This window comes from Sinohyriopsis cumingii, chromosome 1 (genome assembly GCF_028554795.1).
Source record: "Sinohyriopsis cumingii isolate HCF-2022 chromosome 1, ASM2855479v2, whole genome shotgun sequence".
NCBI classification, from domain to species: Eukaryota; Metazoa; Mollusca; class Bivalvia; order Unionida; family Unionidae; genus Sinohyriopsis; species Sinohyriopsis cumingii.
Genome location: NC_142961.1, coordinates 106,406,739 through 106,425,900, shown reverse-complemented (window position 1 = coordinate 106,425,900; position 19,162 = coordinate 106,406,739). Strand labels below are relative to the sequence as shown.

The 19,162-nt window shown below is 34.0% G+C and overlaps 2 protein-coding genes across 2 annotated transcripts in view; both read right to left on the bottom strand.

Annotated features, from left to right (window-relative positions):
* LOC149807511 (perlucin-like protein) overlaps positions 1-19,162 on the bottom strand; it is a 414,808-nt gene that overhangs the window by 59,698 nt on the left and 335,948 nt on the right. The window lies entirely within an intron of this gene.
* LOC149807515 (perlucin-like) lies at positions 7,765-15,041 on the bottom strand. The gene is made up of 5 exons (XM_089967322.1): positions 14,949-15,041; positions 13,806-13,891; positions 13,367-13,466; positions 8,694-8,925; positions 7,765-7,921 (listed from the first exon to the last, which is right to left on the bottom strand). Coding segments are annotated over exons 1-5 (480 nt in total). The 5' UTR covers positions 15,010-15,041; the 3' UTR covers positions 7,765-7,920.

Here is a 19,162-nt window from a genome sequence, read left to right as displayed (position 1 = left end):
AATGTAAATTTGACAAAGATAAAGAAAATTCCCTTCCTTATCGAAATACAAAATTTGAAGTTCTTGCGGTATGCATAGACCAACGCAGACTGCTTGAACATTTCAAGATATAATTATACAGGTAGATAACTACAATAGGACAAAATCTGCAACAGTCAGTATTTTTGTCAATTTTGCTAAAGTCTTATATTTGATGCTGTATCATTGTCAAATCGGCCTGAAGATCCTGGATTGGCATTGTTTATTTTATATTTGGTTAGCATTATACCTGTTTCCTTATATTTTGTAAATCTACGATTTTTCATTTATGGAAAGGAAATGGAACATAGCTAAATTATTTACAGTCACATCCATATGGAAACTTACTGCCTGTACAGCGGAGAAACAGACTTACTTTAACGAAATCAGTAGTCTTGGTTGTGAATTCTCTACGGCAGTGGAAACGTACACGATGCTATACAAATGACATAACTATCTTTGGGAATTCTCTCGAATGATTACCGATTTCTGAACAGTCACTTTTTATGATATACATGTTATCATCATATTATATAACTTCTACATATATCGCCTTCAATTTTCCACATTTTGATTGAAAATAATTACGATGTATCAATACTATTTTACGTACGCTGAGCACCCTGGGAAACATTTTAGGAATCCAAGACTTGAACATTAGAAAGGATGTGTTAATTTTTGTACAAATAGTATAATATCAGTTACGTAACTAAAAGTTTTACTGCAAGTGACCATTTCGGAGCCTGCCAAATCACAGCTTTTAGATTTGTCATCTTCCGCTTAAGTCAAGTGGCAGAACTCTATAAATATTGTACTAGTGCCTCTTGCCCCTGTATGTTCAATGCTTGTAGCATTCTTCACTGCTTGGATACTACAATATGATGTAATTACTGCTGACTGGCTCAGTTAGGGGATTGATAAAGTCTCCTTCGCTGTTGATAATTCAGTCATCGTAATATCTAGCTTCATCGTCGTTCTGAAAGTTAGTCACTGTAGGTTATAAGACTTGTATTACCATCTACATTATACATACAGGATTTTTAACCTTACATCTTTGAATGCGAAGGGTTGTGATCCATTTGATATCAATGTAACACGTACATCGAAGAGGGTCTGGGAGTTTTATTAAAGAAGAAAAGTTAATGATTTGTTGCTTTGCGAGAATCTTTTAGTTTTTATGTGACATCACAAGGACATTGTACCAAGACAGATAAGCGCACATTTAGTGGGAGTAACTACCAGTTTTGAAAAGACTCAGTATTTCACAGTTAGGAATGTTTTTTATTTCTTCATAAGAGGTTTAATCTGGACGACAATCGTAAGATTGGTAAAAGGTAATGGATGGTTTTGCTCTGTAGTGGCCTGACTATAGTGGACGAGCTACCTGTTAACCCGTTCAGTACAAAAGACGGTTCCTTGTTTGACATATATTTATTATGTACATTAACTAGCTTTCCTCCATTTTCTCACGTTGAATCAAATTCTGCTTTTACAACTTGAAAACAACATAAAAACATAATTATGTATAATTAGACATTACGAGTGTTCGAAAACAATTGTTAACGTATGCATGGTTTCCATCTAACCGATTACCCCTTGGCATTGTTATGTATATCTATATTTATTGTACTTTTTGTTCATAGCAGTAAATTGTCTATGGTTAAAGTTTGCAAACGGGTATAGGTTCTAATTTAAGATATTAAGGGTGACTAGCTTGCGTAGGACTTATTAGTAGCTATGTTCAAGTTTATTAAAATAAACATCTTTAAAAACATGTTTAAAACGTTTGCGGTCATTTCCCATTAGATAGATCAGTCAGTCGAGTTCTTAGAAGATATAAGTTATTCCCCATTGAATGGAATATATCAGGTGGGTTCTTTTACGATGTGGGATATAATATCAAGTCTGCAGATATATTTAATGTTGTGTTTAGATATTTGATAGGAAACCTTTTCTGGATTATTCATTGTGATTACAGAGTGCACATTGGACTACCATATTATTCTGGGACTATTGTGAATGTATTACTTATGCACAATGCCACTGTGATATATAAGTACTGTTGGCTGACCAGTATATTCAAGGGCCTAGAATCAAGTTGGAACATTTGATACTTTTGGATTTGTGTAGAACCTTTTTAGGATTATTTTGGATTCAAATTATACAATAGTAAGTCAGCTCTTAAATTATCATTTTATAACTTTGATAAATAAATTGTTTGTCAGATGATGCTAATCTTGTTGGGTTCCATACATTCTGTTACTTAGTTTACGACCATGAGTTACTTAACTACTGCGGTAACATCAGTACACTGGTAAACGAAAAGAATGCATACAGAAACAAGAATGTTAGATGGTGGAAGATGCAAATAAACTTGGAAAACATGCTTTCTTAAATTTATGAATTCTTATTTTACACAGAGCTGATATTTCTGTAGCAATTACAAAGTGCTCTATGCAGTTATTTGTTGTTGAAACGTAATAAAACAAGATTAGAGCATCAAAGCTATGTTGAACAGGTACAAATGCATTTGATCGCCAACAAGTATAACTATCAAAATATTGATAATTAGTTTCAAAATATTCCGTGACAGATATTCTGCAACCGACGAAGACTAATTATTTTGTAAAGTTAAAGCAAAATCAACAATAATAGATGAAAATGCTTGTTGCATTGTGAAACATATTTATATTATTATGGAAATTAATTCGTAACCAATTTGTATCATATTAATGAATTATTTGAAATCAAGATAGTTCCTGCACTTGTTAACGGCCGATCAAAAACACCATGAGGTTTTAATCGCCAAACACGTCTCGACAAATGCAAATGACCAGTGACAAACAAGGAAAGAGTGAACAGAAACACTGTATGAGAATGTCACAAGTGATAAATTATGGACGAGCTTTTATAATGTGACTCAAGAGAAAAAATATAGTTTGGATCGAAGAAAAACAACCAAGTCCACATATCGCTCAAAGCAACGTCAATAGAAATTTGTCCGCAATACTGTCTATCCAGGTACTTGGGTCTGACTCTGCTTGGATATTTGTAAGTCTACGATGTATCGCCAAATATTGCCGAACACCACCAAACCAGCCGTCCATGTGCCGGTACCAGAGGTATCCATCTACTCTGACGACGCGCCAGCGCATAAATCCACTGTAGTTTAACATACGTCTTCAAGAAACCTCGCATACACACTTTGGAATATCCACCAAACTGTCATCATTTATCTTCAAGTGATTTGGGGCTGAACCCATTCTCAAAGATGCGCTCAGGAACATTGGATTTGAAAGCCGCCATTACATTGTATGAGCAGTCTTCCAGTGTTGAACAAACTTCCAAAATATGTATGATAACAAGACCTAGAAAGTGTAAAGAGATACATGGAGAATACTTTGAGCAAACGCACTTACGTCCTGTTTACTAGCAAAAAATATATTTTGTACAGAGCATTAATACTCAGAACGTTCCAAATAGCTCTTGCTTAACTATATCAGGTAAGACCTTTAAGAAAATGCTGATTTTGTTTTTTAAAAATAGTGAAAGAGCAAAATATTTGCCGTAACATGTCATATCGCGTATTTGTATTAAATTCATTTCTTGATTATTTATAGTTCCTAAAATATTTATGCATGTCTAATTTTAGATCCCTTTTGATAATTGATTTCTTAATAGCCTTGCGTGCGTTGTTTTCTACCAGACCTAAAAGCATAGGACTTATTTCTAAGGATACACACTTCTTGTATTGCTATTCATCTCATTAACTATAATAGTCCAACAGCTTTGCTGTTGGCTGATGACAATGAATATATGTTTATCACTTTGTAATCATTCATGTCGTGAAAATGTATAATCTGTTTAATATTCTTTTAGAAGCTCTGCTTCAACACTTGTTCACAGTAATTGTGTCAGTCATTACATTTTCAGTTATCAGAATAGTTTTCTTAACATTATTGCAAGAACAGCTAAACATCTAGCATAGTAAAGCCATTATCCATGCATTGGCTTAATTGCATCTTGTTTTGTCTTCGCAGACCATAATACTACTATTTTTGTATCTATTATTGTTTTTCTGCAAACGAAATATCATTTTGAAGTTTTGATTCTTTACCTCAGCTCACATCTTTTCATTAGTTCTCTTTGAACGATAAGTACCACTTCAAATTAACGTGCATATTAATCATGTTACTGAAGGTTTTTGCCTTTTAAATCACCAGTTAATGTCTTTCGTAATGGAAGTTAATCATCCTCAATAGTTATTTGTTGTCATGGTGCAAGACGATACTGTTTGAAACAGTCTTGGAACTGTGTTGGTCTTTTGTAAATGTACCTTCAACATTGCTCCATCTTAGAATAGTCACCCCAGAATAGTGTGCCTTTTTGTTTTTCCATTCGCGTGATTAGTTCTTTGCCTACACAGGTAGAGCTTCTGATAGACATTTGGTTGACAGATGGCCAAGCAATACAACGTGTATGTATGTTTGGTAACATAATAAATGACATTGACCTTGATTTACCATATTCTACATCATTTCTTTTTTGGTCAACGCCAGTAGGCCTCGTCGTCAGAAAATACTAATGATTTGCTTTAATATATGTTTTCGGTATCATGCTAATTCCGCCTCAGGATACATATTCAGCCAATAAAAACATCATAACCTCTTATCTATTTAATTGTTCCAACGTTATTTTCAAATTAGCATCATGAGTTAGTCCTGGCACACTTAAAAATGAGCCATATCTGGTCCATAATTAGTTCTAGACACGGATAGGTATTCTTCAAAAAATATTAGATAAGATTTAATTATCTTTCTGTACATAGAAGTTATGAATATTACCAATATAATTAAATTTGAAACATTCAATACCATCTTTGTCGTTAATCCTGAGTCAGTGTGCTTTTGCATAAATATTTCTCGGTTTTTCAGATGAACCATATTATCATCGTTTAGATTTTCACCAAGTTGCCCAAGTTATTTATACATCATTCTATAATTGTCTTAAAATCTAATTGCACTTTAATGAGAACTGCTTTGTCGTTTCTATTTTACATTATTATTTAAATCTATCAGCTATAACAGTTTCACAAACCAAAATATATTTATGATCATTACAAATTGGCACAGCTTGATTTGGATAGGTTTTCAGAAGAGTCATACCCAGAAGAGTTATGATTAAATAGTAAAAAATATTCAGGATATTTATTTATTAAGGCATACATTAGATAGAAAGACCTCTGAATTTTCCAATTTCACTCAAGATAATCTGTTATGTTATAGTTTTAGTCATTTCTTCATCACCACGTGAGTCCGGACTGTTTTCGCTCAGGACCCTTGATAGAATGTGGCGTTTAGCCAAGTTCATCAACTTCAACATCAGTTTCATTAAAACTTCAGCTATGCCACAGAAGGAATTATTATCATATAATTAGACCTTGCCGTATTCCTTAGTAATCTCCTTTACACAGATATAGTATATATTAGTATTATAATTTTGTCCATTTCTATTAGTCAATATAATTTTGGATGCGTTGATTGGTCGAATTCCCTGATAAATAGTTTCTCAAATTGATTGTAAATATTCGTATAAATTTGATATACAGTCTTCTCTTCTGTTATGTATATGTTTAGTAGATATCTCTTTCTGAGTTGTATTCACGGAACAGTTTTCTATTTTAGGTTAGGCCTGATGGAGTGTGTTTTTCTGTTTTATTGTCTATTACTTATTTGAGAATTTTTATACAATTGACTTCTTTGCAACAACGTGTGGACTCAGTGATACGAACATAATCACAATATAAAACAAAATGTACATTTAACTAATTTTGGTATTATTCTAATTAATAACAGGACTATTTTCTAACATAATGTTTATCGTGCTAGTTGTTCATTGCATAATATTCTATGTTCTCCCAATGTAAGTACATAATAAAAAAAGTTCATACACTTATTATACAAGTGTTTTACCGTGAATGTCTTACCTGTAGATGATACCAATCTTGACAAATAATGATTATTACGTTCATTCTTTATTATTAACATATTAACTTCACTGTCTCTTACTCTTTCTGCTACTATAACTGGCATTACAAATTCTCACAAGGCTGTACTGACGTCATCCTCATATTCAGATCATATACACCTATATTAATATCAGTTTTAAATTACTTTATATATTTTATACTTAATAAGCGTTTATTGGAGCAATACTTATATGTACCAAAATTATAATTATGTAGCCTCTACTGTATAAAGAAAACTTGTTACGTATATTATCTTATCTTAATTAGTATAATAGGCTTTCATAATCTTGTATCCATTTTAATAAATCTATATTGAATGTCCTGCTAAGGGATTAAATTTTTCCATTTGCAAACGCACACACACACACATACACACACACACACACACACAAAATTCAGTGAAAATATTTTTGCTTATTATTTAGGATTTCTTCCAATAATAAAATCAATCTGCAACGTTAATTTTAATGATGGAACTCTGATTTATTTTATTGTTTTTCCACATTCACTTGCAATTTATAATTGTTTGTCATCTCTGATTTTCTTATCTCCTTCAATATAATTCGACTGAGATTTCATCAGATTTGTACATTCTTTAAATCGAGTATAGCAAGTGTTCTAAGATCCATTTCATCAATAGATTTAACACGATCAAAATGTATTACATTTTAAATATTTGTCAATCTTGAAAACTGTATTCTGCTTGTCGTATAAAGAATGAACTTATTTTCAGATTAAATTAAAATACAAATACGTCCCAAAATATACAACGCGGTCACCAATTTGCACTCCCTGTTTATTAGCTGTCACAGAAAAAGGCAAGAAATGACTTGGTTTCATGTTGCATTTTACTTTGTTTGCAAATATGTAAAGCATACTCAGTTTTAATGACGTATCGTGAAATGTTGCCTTTATCAGTAGGGGGATTTGAAACTTTATGAAGTTTTGAACTGTTTCAGGTCGCTATTATGAGTCTAATTTAGTAGCATGTGTTTATAGATTTAAATTCCGTACTTGTTATTTGTTTTTTTTAGCTGTGTGCGTGCGGGTATATCAGGCTGTCGTTCTTGCCGTTTTTATGTCTGTCTGTATGGGGATGGAAACGCGTGCGACTTTCAAGGCCATGCAAGCACGTAAGTGCTGATATGTAAACTTGTGCGCATGGTGGATCCATGAAGGGTGTGTTTGGCCAATACAAGTGTGAGCTAACATAATAATTCAGGAGACGTGAGGTTTGACTATGGAAAAGTGAATCAGGTAAAACTTTCTCGTTGACAAGGTTTACAAGTATTTAAACGAGTCATACGTTGTTATGAATTGTAGGTGCTGTACAAATGACTGAGTCATGAGTCATGTTTGATACAATTGTTATGTTTACTACAATTGATCATGTTTTGTTTCAATTGATAATGTTGTGTTTCAATTGAGCATATTTGAGTACAAATGAGTTGCATCTTTTTGCATTAGATTATATGAATATCACCTTTATTACATGAGATTATATGAATCATATCTTGGTTTTACTGTATCGTGTTTCCTCAAATTTTGAATATATGAATCACATTTGTTTCTCTATTTTTTAATGATAGTATGAATTTTTGTTTTTATCATAAGTTTTCATAAAGTCACAAATTCATTCACATATAACAAATGTATGTGTGAATAACTGAATGTGTCGTATGTTTAGAGCTTGAAAGAATCACGCTCTACATGCTAAAAAGAATATACATATATTTATTAATTCATTTCATAAACTTCCATCTTTCACCACATTGTTTGTGTTGTCATTTAATCTAGACATCCATTCAGGTCACATCCTGTTACACAAGCTGTTGTAACCAGTTCCTTGGCGTCTTAGAATTTGATCAATTGGCTCTAAAAGTGAAAAACAGATTGTTAATTTCACAACGTTTCAAGTTCGAAATGTATTGACTTTTATGATTATACATTGACCTACCTTGGTGCTAAATACTCATCTAGTTTACTCAGAACTTGGAAAAGATACAAATTGAAGTATCGACACTGTTTGGTGAAAATCAACTGGAAGACATTAAATTAGATATGTAAACAACTCTTTGCCAAGGTATGTCTTCTTGTGATGATTCTTCATCTAGTTTTCAAATCTGAACTAAATACTAGTACAAACTGTATAACTGAGTTGAAAACTAGTAATAGTATTTAGTTCAATAAATTAAAATATACAACTTGGACAACATAAGTGCATTCCAGTGGTTCCTGATAACCGTTGTTTAAAAGTAATAGTTCCCTTACCTTCATGTCACCGGTTCTTCAGCACCAGACTATCAAATTATTTTACAATCCTGGGCCAACATTCTCGTATACGTTTGCTTTAATTAAGGTATTTATACCAAAGCGGCTGATATTTTCTTTGAATAATGCACTTGTTTATGTAATGAATATTTAGAGGTTTTCGTATACTTGCTCATGTCTAACACGTGCTGAAGATACGAAATGAATGAGATATACTCTGTAAATGAAGTGATGCAACGTTATGAAAGTCTTTTTACCAGAATTTACTAAACTGATACAAAAGAGTCCTGAGCCAACAATTAAACGATACTAAAAATTGATATGTGATACCAATTTAAACGTATTTGAAATACTAATTATCTTTCTAGGGACTTACCAAATCTCACAGATGAAAAAACGAGTTTTATCACAGTTGTCATCATTTAGATTAAAGTCTAGCCAGTTCATTAGTGCTGCACAATCGTCATTTCCATTACTCGAATCACTCGGCTGTCCAGCGCCCCATAGAGCAGATTCCATGGGTTCATTGTCAGGGGCCCATACCCACCTACCGTCAACAATAATGTCATTTCCAGCTGTCCAAAACTCTATTACAGGTTGTGTCCTATCTGAAATTATATATATATATATATATATATATATATATATATATATATATATATATATATATATATATATATAATCTATATATGTCTATATATATCTATATATGTATGTATACAGTATCAAACACAAAATGTGTTCTCTGTGCAACGTTTCACTGTCGGACTCTAGTCCAGCATACCTATCCGACCTCACCCATGTGTACACACCAGCAAGATACTTACGCTCCTCTTCTGACAATCGTATACTCATTATTCACAATATGAAAACAAAGTCATATCGACAGCATTCTTTTGCATACCATGGCCCAACAACGTGGAATTAAACAAAGTCATATCGACAGCGTTCTTTTCTTACCAGGGCCCAACAACGTGGAATGAATGGATCACTGAACCTGGACACAAAGACACAGTGATACCATTCAAGAGTGCTCTAAAAACTCGCTTTTTTCGACTGCAAGAACAAACTTAAAGACCTAATAATGCTTCCTACCTTAAATATTCTCAGCATGTTTTTTATGTTTTCTAATTAGAGCTTCTAAAGATTAGGTGCTATACAAAGTCCTCATTATTATTATTGTTATTATTATTATTATTATTATTATTATTATGAATATATCTGTATATGTATGTATGTATATTATATGTATGTTATATATATGTATGTATGTATGTATATTATATATTTATTATATGTATATATATGTATGTATGTATATTATATATTTTATATATATTATATATATGTATGTATGTATGTATATTATATATATTATATGTATGCATGAATGTATGTATGTATGTATGTATTATATGTATGTATGTATGTATATTATATATATTATATGTATATATGTATGTATGTATATTATGTATGTATGTATGTATGTATATATTATATGTATGTATGTATATTATATATATTATATGTATATATGTATGTATATTATGTATGTATGTATGTATATTATATATATATATATATATATGTATGAGCGGAGTCTCAGGGAATACAGAGCAAAGAAGGCGGCAGAGAAAGAAAGAATTAGACAAGGAAAAAAGCCGAGGAAAAAGAAAGAGAAATCGAGTTATCCAGATTCCAGGCAGAAGAAAGAGCCAGGGAGAGAGAACATACGTTAGCCAGGGAGAGACTAAGGATCGAAGCGGAATCTAGGAGGGGCGAGAACTGAATTCAGGACCCACAATCAAAGGAGGATAGACGTTCAGATAAAAATGCCGATGTTTAACGACTGAGACGAAATCGTCGTTAACTTTTTAATTAAGTTTAAAAGTTAGCTTTAATCCGTCGTATACCCGAAGACCAGTGGGCCATTAGTATCTATCCAAGGAGCTACCAAGGATGTCTATCATAATATGGCACCGACTGAAGTAGATGATTGCGACGTTCTCAAGAAAGCGCTGTTAAGGCACTACGAGCTGTCAGCTGAACTTTTCGCAAACTTTTCAGAGATTCGTCTAAGCGAACAGCGAGACCCACGCGCAATTTCATACCCGCGTACGCGTGCTTTTCAAAAAATGGAATAAAATGACAGGCACCGCAATGACTTACGAAGGCATACGGGAAGAGATCTTGAAAGAACATGTTCTCAGTACGTATCGGAAAGAACTGATCGTATTTTTAGGGGAGCGTGATTTTGCGACGTTAGAAGATATTAGTGTGATGGCTGAGCGATATGAGGGTGCACATTCTCGTCCATCCACCTGGGGTGGCAGGGATCGATCCATCGTCACTGATTTTAGAAGAACTAACGGTTTGGCATCTCATAGGCGGAATGGTTAAAATGGTGGGAAGCTAGGGGCTGATAATCCCAGCCGTGACCAGTTCCGTGGCCCACTTACTGGAAGAGTTGAAGGTAAAATTATGATGCACTCAGAGCTTAAAACGATTGTGAAGACCGTGAGAATTTTAGGAAAACAATATGCACATGTTGAATGGAAGAGATACGATACATCTTTTAAAAGCTGTCTGCTAGCAGAAAACAGTCAAGCAGTGGAATTACAATTCATGTACATCAGTATCAAAGACAATGGAAGGTTTGAGCCTATGAAAGATAAACAATCTGTACTATGTGACAGATGAGATAAGTCAGCTTACTTGAATATAAAGGAGTTTTGACGTGCAAGTCCTATGAATTCATGAGGCCAGACTGTCCCAGAGCATCAATATTATATAACAAAATGGTACACACGATAAAACGTGATAACTGCAGTGCCGGCAATATACTAATACGATAATAAATTACAATGCACAACTCATAAAAATAGACAACATTCAACAATATTAAGTTGATTGAAACTACATTCAGCATTTAACAATATAAAGTTCATAAAAACTACATAAGACAGATTTTAAAATTAACAAATACAAAAGTTAAGACTAAAACCTGGTCTACGAGATTGTGAACTGGATAAAATGCTAGGAAAATCACGCAGAAGCCATTTGACCTGCTTTTCAATTCATTCAAGAAAGGTATTTTAGAAACTCGCACAGCTGATCAATGGCTATGCATTTTTCCTGGACACAACTTGCATGCTGTTTAATTCAAAGTATTTATAATACCTTCAGTGTAAAGAATTGAGTCTAGATCAGCAATCCAAGACCTGAGAAACGAACTGGAATTAATCGACCCCTGGAGAAATTCCAATCATGACTTAAAGATTATACCTGGAGGCATAAATCTCCTTTGAAACAAAGTAGATTAGATTACTTGTTGGTATCTGATTATATTTATATGAATACATCTAATGTACTTATCTTACCAGGTCATTGGAAAGATCATTTAGTTGTGGTTTTGGGTGCAGCTTTTTCAAAGTACCCAAGGAGGAAAGGATATTGGAATTTTAATGCTCAAATGTTGAGGGATAATAATTATATTGACTTGGTCAAAAAGTGCATAGTAAATGAATCAGTGAATGAATCATACATAGGGCGAAATAAAGAGGGTCACGTTTATCACAAATGATCCAAGTCCGACCATCTTCACTAACATATTCAACAATAAATTTTATTCTGAACATATATGTTCTGTCATCAACAAGATTAATAACGATTGCAGATACTCCTTTGTCATCCATTGTGGAATCAATAAATATGCCATCGCCATCAATCTTAAATGAAAACAACATGGGACGCACCATAGTTGATAAATTCGTTCTTTGATTGTTGATAAATTCGTTCTTTGCTTGTTGATAAATTCGTTCTTTGCTTGTTTGATAAAATCGTACAGTTGTAACTCAGATGGTATTTGCTTTCTGTCACCCGGTAATCTGTCAAAATCGGATTTGGTGATGTGCTCTGGCTCAATCGCAGATAACCTTGTAAACTCATCTTGTGTTGCTCTAGTCATCTGATTTAATTTTTGACGAGATATAAATCTGTTCTAGATTTTGGTAATGTGATTTTGTTCCTGGCGAGATCTTGATATTTTTGTAGCATTAATCTAGCCTCGTCCCCTCGTCCCATGCTATATGGTTACTTCTTTTAAAAATATACATAATAGCTTTTCTATAATTAGGCTTTCATCTAATTAGATTTTTACTAATATTATAATGGTCAACCAAACATATAACAGTTGCAAGTGGTTGATGATGGGGTCTTCTACACCTTGTGAAAGAAAATGTCGCAGTGATTACCGTGCGATTCATTTACAAAGCGTTCGACTTGGAAGTACCAGCCCAAAATCTTAAATTGTTTGTGGAGTTGGTGGTAAAGAAAAACACAATCATGTGTAGCTTGTGGTTGGAGAAAATATCGTTGAAAAGATACTTCGAGGTAACAAATGCTTCAGATTATGAAAAAATTAAAAAAACCAAGATTACATCAACAATAACATTGATCAAGTTAGTGAATAATCTGTTGTACAAGTTAGTGAAGACTCGTCCGGCACCCCTTAGGTCGATTAACTCCCCCCATATTGCTCATATAAAAAAAAGTATTCACATTTTATCACACGAAAAAGCATCACAATGTGTCATATATAGTTGTGTTGCTGTTCGTTGGTCATTCCAACGGTTCCATGTAATTTTTTTAAATCATTTTTTTCACTCATGTCTGGCCGGCCCCTGGTCGGTTGACCCCCTCCTGCTGCTCGGTGTACTTTGTTGCGTATTAGTAGCCCACGTAGTCTGAACTATGAGCAACCTTTGCTTTTTATTTTCCCAAGCGAGTACAACACGGATGATTGCTACATCGTTGTCGGCAAATGGTTTGTTGAATTCAAAATGCAAATTAAACTCAAGGGCTCAGAGACGCCATTATTTATATATATATATATATATATATATATATATATATATATATATATATATATATATATATATATATATATGTGTGTGTGTGTGTGTGTGTGTCTGTGTGTGTGTGTGTGTGTGTGTGTGTGTGTGTGTGTGTGTGTGTGTGTGTTAAAGTTCAATATTAACTACATACCATTTGTCTTATACTGAGCACGCAGTATAACCCGAAGAAATCCAAGTTCATCTTCATTCTCGATCCTAACAAGGCTAGCTCCGATGGCCTTGCAGTATTGCTGAAACGGGAATACAGATAAATGGCAATCATCCAGACTCAATTTGAAGTATGTATGGGTCTGTAAATGTGGCTGTGACTTCTTGATCAAAATTAATTCGTGTCTGCTCATTAGAAACTCACTCTCTTTATTCTACTTTTCGACAATGCAACCGTACCCTGAGTAATCAGTCAATAATGGGTGCATGCAGCTACTCTTTTAAAAATAAATAAATTAATATATATATATATATATATATATATATATATATATATATATATATATATATATATATATATATATATATATATACATATCTGTGTGTGTGTGTGTGTAAGAGACAGATAGACATATCTTTACCATAGCAACAGGCCATTTATCCGGTCGTTTCACAAAGGCATAACAGCTATTTTCGAACGATTGCCAGCCCGGATCACAGCCAAGAGCTAAAAATTCATAATGCAATTTTTTTAGACATTGCTAAGAACTGATGATTATTTTTCGCGTCATATGTTACTTTTGAATGGCGAATTCAATGAAAACTGAATCGTAAATGCTGTACAACACTGAGACCGTCTGAGGTCCTTGAAATTAGATATATTTACACAAATATTAATATCGATGATTATTCACTTTTACGTTTAAATTTTGATTATAAAATAGTTCTACATTCTTTTATTAAATGATTAATCATTTGATAACTGGAAGATCATGGGAATCAGCCGATGCTGAAAGCAAATGTACGAAAGAAACGTCTGCTTATATTTCAGGCAAATACGATTTTAAACATTGCTGATGTGATGGATAAAACATCTCCTCGATCTCCATGAGGTCTCATGATTGCATCACAGACACGAAACTGCGACAAAGTTGACTTTGTGTCAAAGCTACTGGGTAAAAACGAACGCTAAATAGTGACAGATGTCGTTTACTCAGTCGGTTCAATTTTAGGCCTATGTAAATATGAATTTATCTAATGTGGTTAAGACTTCTGTATTCACTCTATGATTACCAATAAGAAAATGTTCCACAGCGACTGCTCTTACACATCGCTTGAATAATTAGCATTATCGTAAAACAATCTTTATTGGACTACATATAATGTTTCCTGAAAACACTAGCATTACAGTTTATATAGTAACTGCAAAAAATAAATGTCGTAGTATTGATACAAGTTGTTGACCGAGTTTGGATGCGGAAAAAAATCAACCCTAGTCTAGTTCCTATATTAAAACTGTGAGCCCAATACAATACAATTATCCTTAACAGATTATTGTTTTGTGACAGTTTGTATTTTTTTTAAGTTAATATTTCATTCATTATCGCCTGCTTCTATTTCGTCCCTTGAGTGATATGATACTTCTCTCGAGCTCATCTTAGTGTTGACAAATTGTCTGTTATCCAAGAACTGTAGCCCTAGACAATTGCATATATAAACGTGTGGCTAAAATACTGCTGCTTTATCACGAAGAGAATAATTTAAACGTATTTGGCGTGTCTCACCTGTTATAACGAGGATTGAAACGAAAATCAGCGACACCATCATCATCTTGTCGAAGCACATACACAGACCTTCGCGTTGCAACTACAAACCCGATCACTGCATGCTCACTGTTTATATATAAAACCCCATTTATTAAATATTCATTTATGCAAATATGCAGATGACTTTGGAAAAAACGATGGTTTTCATTGGACATTGTGGTTTTTAAAAATAAGATTGACACTGAGACTTGTGCTACTAGGAATTTAGTATTATGTTATCTGACCGGCTGTGTATTTGCCTTAACCGCTGCTAATAATTCATTGTACATTTCATTTCAGCGCTGGTAATTACATTTTATTTTGTTTGATATTACAATTTTTACAGTTTTTATTTGAACCGTACCTATGAATTCTTTGTACGTTTATATTTTTTAAATATATAGGTTTTGAAATTAGAATTGAAATGAAAACATACAGTATACACGCCATACCCATTTGTTACCGCTATCAGGTTTCGTGGTTTAGCAGTAAGATCGCATTATTTTACCTGCACGGCAGTATACTCCAACGCTGTATTATCGCGGGCTCTATATTATAGCGACAAAACGGGATTTTCCGATTAGTTTTGGACACGCGCCGTCTAGCGGTTGTTTACAGATGTAAAGATGTACCCAGTAAGGACGCAACTATCTTACAACACAATTTCCTCAAAAATGTCAACATTTCTTATAAGTTTACAATGAAAAAGAATGAACATCACTTTTTGTAAAGTGCATTCGTTTACTTTAATCATCAAATATAAAACTCCAGTAGAACTTGCTATACCTGTATTGCCTTTGATTATGAAATATATTCAGTGTATCGTCTGATATTTGATGATTATAGGTCATACACTGATGGTGACATACATGTCCTTACAAGGTTAAAGTTGTTATTTCATTTCATGGTAACCAATATGGACCAAAATTAACAAAACGTTGATTATGATCATACCTCTCGTACGTAAATAAGATCATAAGAACAGTTATACTTTCTTTAAATCAGTAATTGTTCAGTAATTATATTAATAATAGTTGTTATATTTTTACATTTCTTTGCCCACATTGCATTTAAAATTAATATGAAGTTAAATATGCTGTTGTATTTTCATAGATGGGTGGAACATGTGCTAGAAAAGAGTGATTAATATTATAAATGCCACTTGGTGATGCCATGTGGCAGCTGTGGCAATACAGGCCACAAAAAAGACTGTACTGTTAGACCAAACAAAACCTATGCTAAATCAGTAGCCAATGAGATCATAAGGGAGGTCAGTGATGATGACAGTGATCCAGAGCCTTCCCCGGATACTGTAGAAGCCAATGTGCCACTAACACAAACACCCATCACCTACAGTACAGATGCGAAGTCTATGGCAGAAGCACCAATAACAACACTCATCACTAACACACTCACAGCAAACAATGCTGACGCACCTACTACTGAAACAAACATGGATGTACCCATGGAGATAGCGACACCGACCAAAGGAAAAAAGAGTGCAAAGCGTATACAGACCAGATCTCCAAAGAGCAAATCCTCTAAAACAAAGAGAACGATTTTCAAGCACGAAGGAAAGGAACAGTCCAAACTGGGAACCTCGACCGTGACTGTCACAGAGACAGATACTAACACGGATGAAGACATGGAAACTCCCAGGACACAAACAACGCCACAACGACGGAAGAAGAAGCAGGCAAAAAAGAAAAACGGCAACAACTACGATGAAGAGACGCCCTGTGACCAAAGACACTCCTAAAACACAAAAAAGCAAATCCTACCTGACGAAGATGATTCTAAGCGACATATTCCCTACCCAGGAAGGAAAGAAAGTGACAACACAAATTCAGACAACCCCAGACAGCAAACATCCGAAACCACCAGAGGGACCCACCAACAATAACTTAACAGACCAGTCCCCCAACACAGTCAACGATAGCACAACGGACCCGATACACCAAACAAAGAACAACAACACCAACCATAAAGACGACCAGGGAAACGAAAACAACCAACACACGCAAATGGACTCTAACACGCCAAATCTAAACTAACGAAACATATACATAATGCAAACACAAACACGAGTACCACTTTTATTACCTTGCCACACTGGCCTCCCCTATCTAAAATGAATACTACAAAAAGTATTATTGAAATACTATCAATCAACACAAATGGAATAAACGTCGAAAGAAACTAATTGACATAACAAAAACTTTCGACATAATTTGCATTCAGGAAATACATAACATAGAAAAGGTAATTACAAACTATATAGAGGACAGACTAAATGCTGTCTTTATCATCCAAAAATACCCAATATGCAGCAGATCAGGGTAAGAATACTTGTAAATGCAAAATATCTCAAATCAGACTGGAAAATACTATCAGCCCCATATTTTCTGAAGGGAAGACACATACACCTAGTACTAAAGAAAATTCATATTGTAAATTACTATGTACCACCAATACAAAACTGCAAGATAGCCTTTATTCTTAATTTAATTTACTATCTAAAGGGCTTTACACAAGAAAACATAATAGTATGTGGTGATTTCAACTCAATCACTGCTAAAGGACACACGGTACTAATTATACGGAAGAACTGTGAACCAGTCTAGAAATTGGTGAACAAATAATAGAGTATTTACGGGTTTGGTGGTCCATAATTGGTTAATAATGAAAATTAAAATTTTAGTAAAAACATCTTTTGAGAGCTTATCCTATCTGTAATTTTACAAAAAATTATAGACAAAATTCTATTGATGCAATTTTAGTATTTTTACAGGCTTGACTTAGGAGTACTCAGTAATGAAAGTAGCACCTGATTCATTTGGTACAAATAGTTTTTAGTGCATACGCAGTATCAGAACATATGCATATGTGTAACTTTTGCGGCAGTTTGTGTGGTAACCTGTAATTTGTGCAATTGATATTTTCTGATGTTGATACACTGTAAAGCTGATTTGTCTTATTTCTATATACTTTGTGCAATTTTAATATTTATTTTTCCTTGCAGATTTGCATTGCCCATATTATGTGTCATATATACTTCGATTATACATATGATATCTGTGGATATAAATCCTTAGGAACGTTGTATAATATTCCAACAAATGCCGGTTTTATTTGTTCAATTTCCTACCGTGAAACATTTTCAGGTTGTACATTTAAGTCCTGAAAGTAAATATTGTTTTTGTTTTGGTATGTTTGTTGTTCGTTTATATTTGTATTTTCCGTTTATATAGTTTTGTTGTATTGGGGTGAGGATGGTGGGTGGGGAGCTGCAATAATAAGTGGTGTCACTAAGGTAGTGACTAGTTTAACCCTATCCTAAACAGTTTATGTTCAGATTTATCTGTGCACAATGCATATGCAACAGTCAACAGTGTAGACTCAGATCTGTCAACTCATAATGTGTCGTCGGATTAGGGTCCATGCTGTTTGCTGGAGGCCCTCGGGTGACCGAGTGGTCTCAGTCACTCGCCTTTACAAATCATTGATATCTCACCTCTATCATCGTGCGTTTGAGTCTCGGCTCGACCAAAGCGGTCATGTTAGGAACTTTGACAGTAGCTTCCCGTCGATCTGTGGTCCTTACCATGGTTTTCCTGGATTCTTTAACCTCCAAGTATACTGGCCGCCATTTACAGACTATCATTTTCGTATGTGTTCATTTTTCTATAATCTCCTTGTAGCCTCTATGGCTTTGGTTTTTACAGTGTCCACGTATGATGCCCAGCTTGTCAGCACGGAAACTTCCTGATCGGAGATAAAATTTGATTTAAAAATCTAACAAATTCGAAGTATTAATGATGATAACCAGTATTTTTTCCATATAAATCTGCTGAAGAGGTATCACGTATGTGAATTTGGGTCTTGATAAGAAATACTAAATAAGGGCTGAAATTATACGTAGAATCAATGCACGATGCTGTGAATACACGCGAGAGAGAGAGAGAGAGAGAGAGAGAGAGAGAGAGAGAGAGACTTTTGATTTCGTCTTTACAATATGTATTACTTTTGAAAAGGTATATAAATTAAAAGCAATTAATGCACATAATCAAATACTATATGTTTTCTTGTGTGTGTGTGTGTATGTGTTTGTGTGTGTGTGTGTGTGTGTGTGTGTGTGTGTGTGTGAGTAGGGTGTGGCTGCATGTCAGCATAACAGCACAATATTGGATGTG

Bases quoted from the DNA above. Each gene is read 5' to 3' on its own strand.
- LOC149807515 (XM_089967322.1), bottom strand. From the start codon at position 15,009: ATGTGCTTCGACAAGATGATGATGGTGTCGCTGATTTTCGTTTCAATC. The intron at 13,892-14,948 runs GTGAGACACGCC...ATGAATTTTTAG, and splicing joins TTCAATCCTCGTTATAACAG to CTCTTGGCTGTGATCCGGGC. The intron at 13,467-13,805 runs GTAAAGATATGT...TTCCCGTTTCAG, and splicing joins ATAAATGGCCTGTTGCTATG to CAATACTGCAAGGCCATCGG.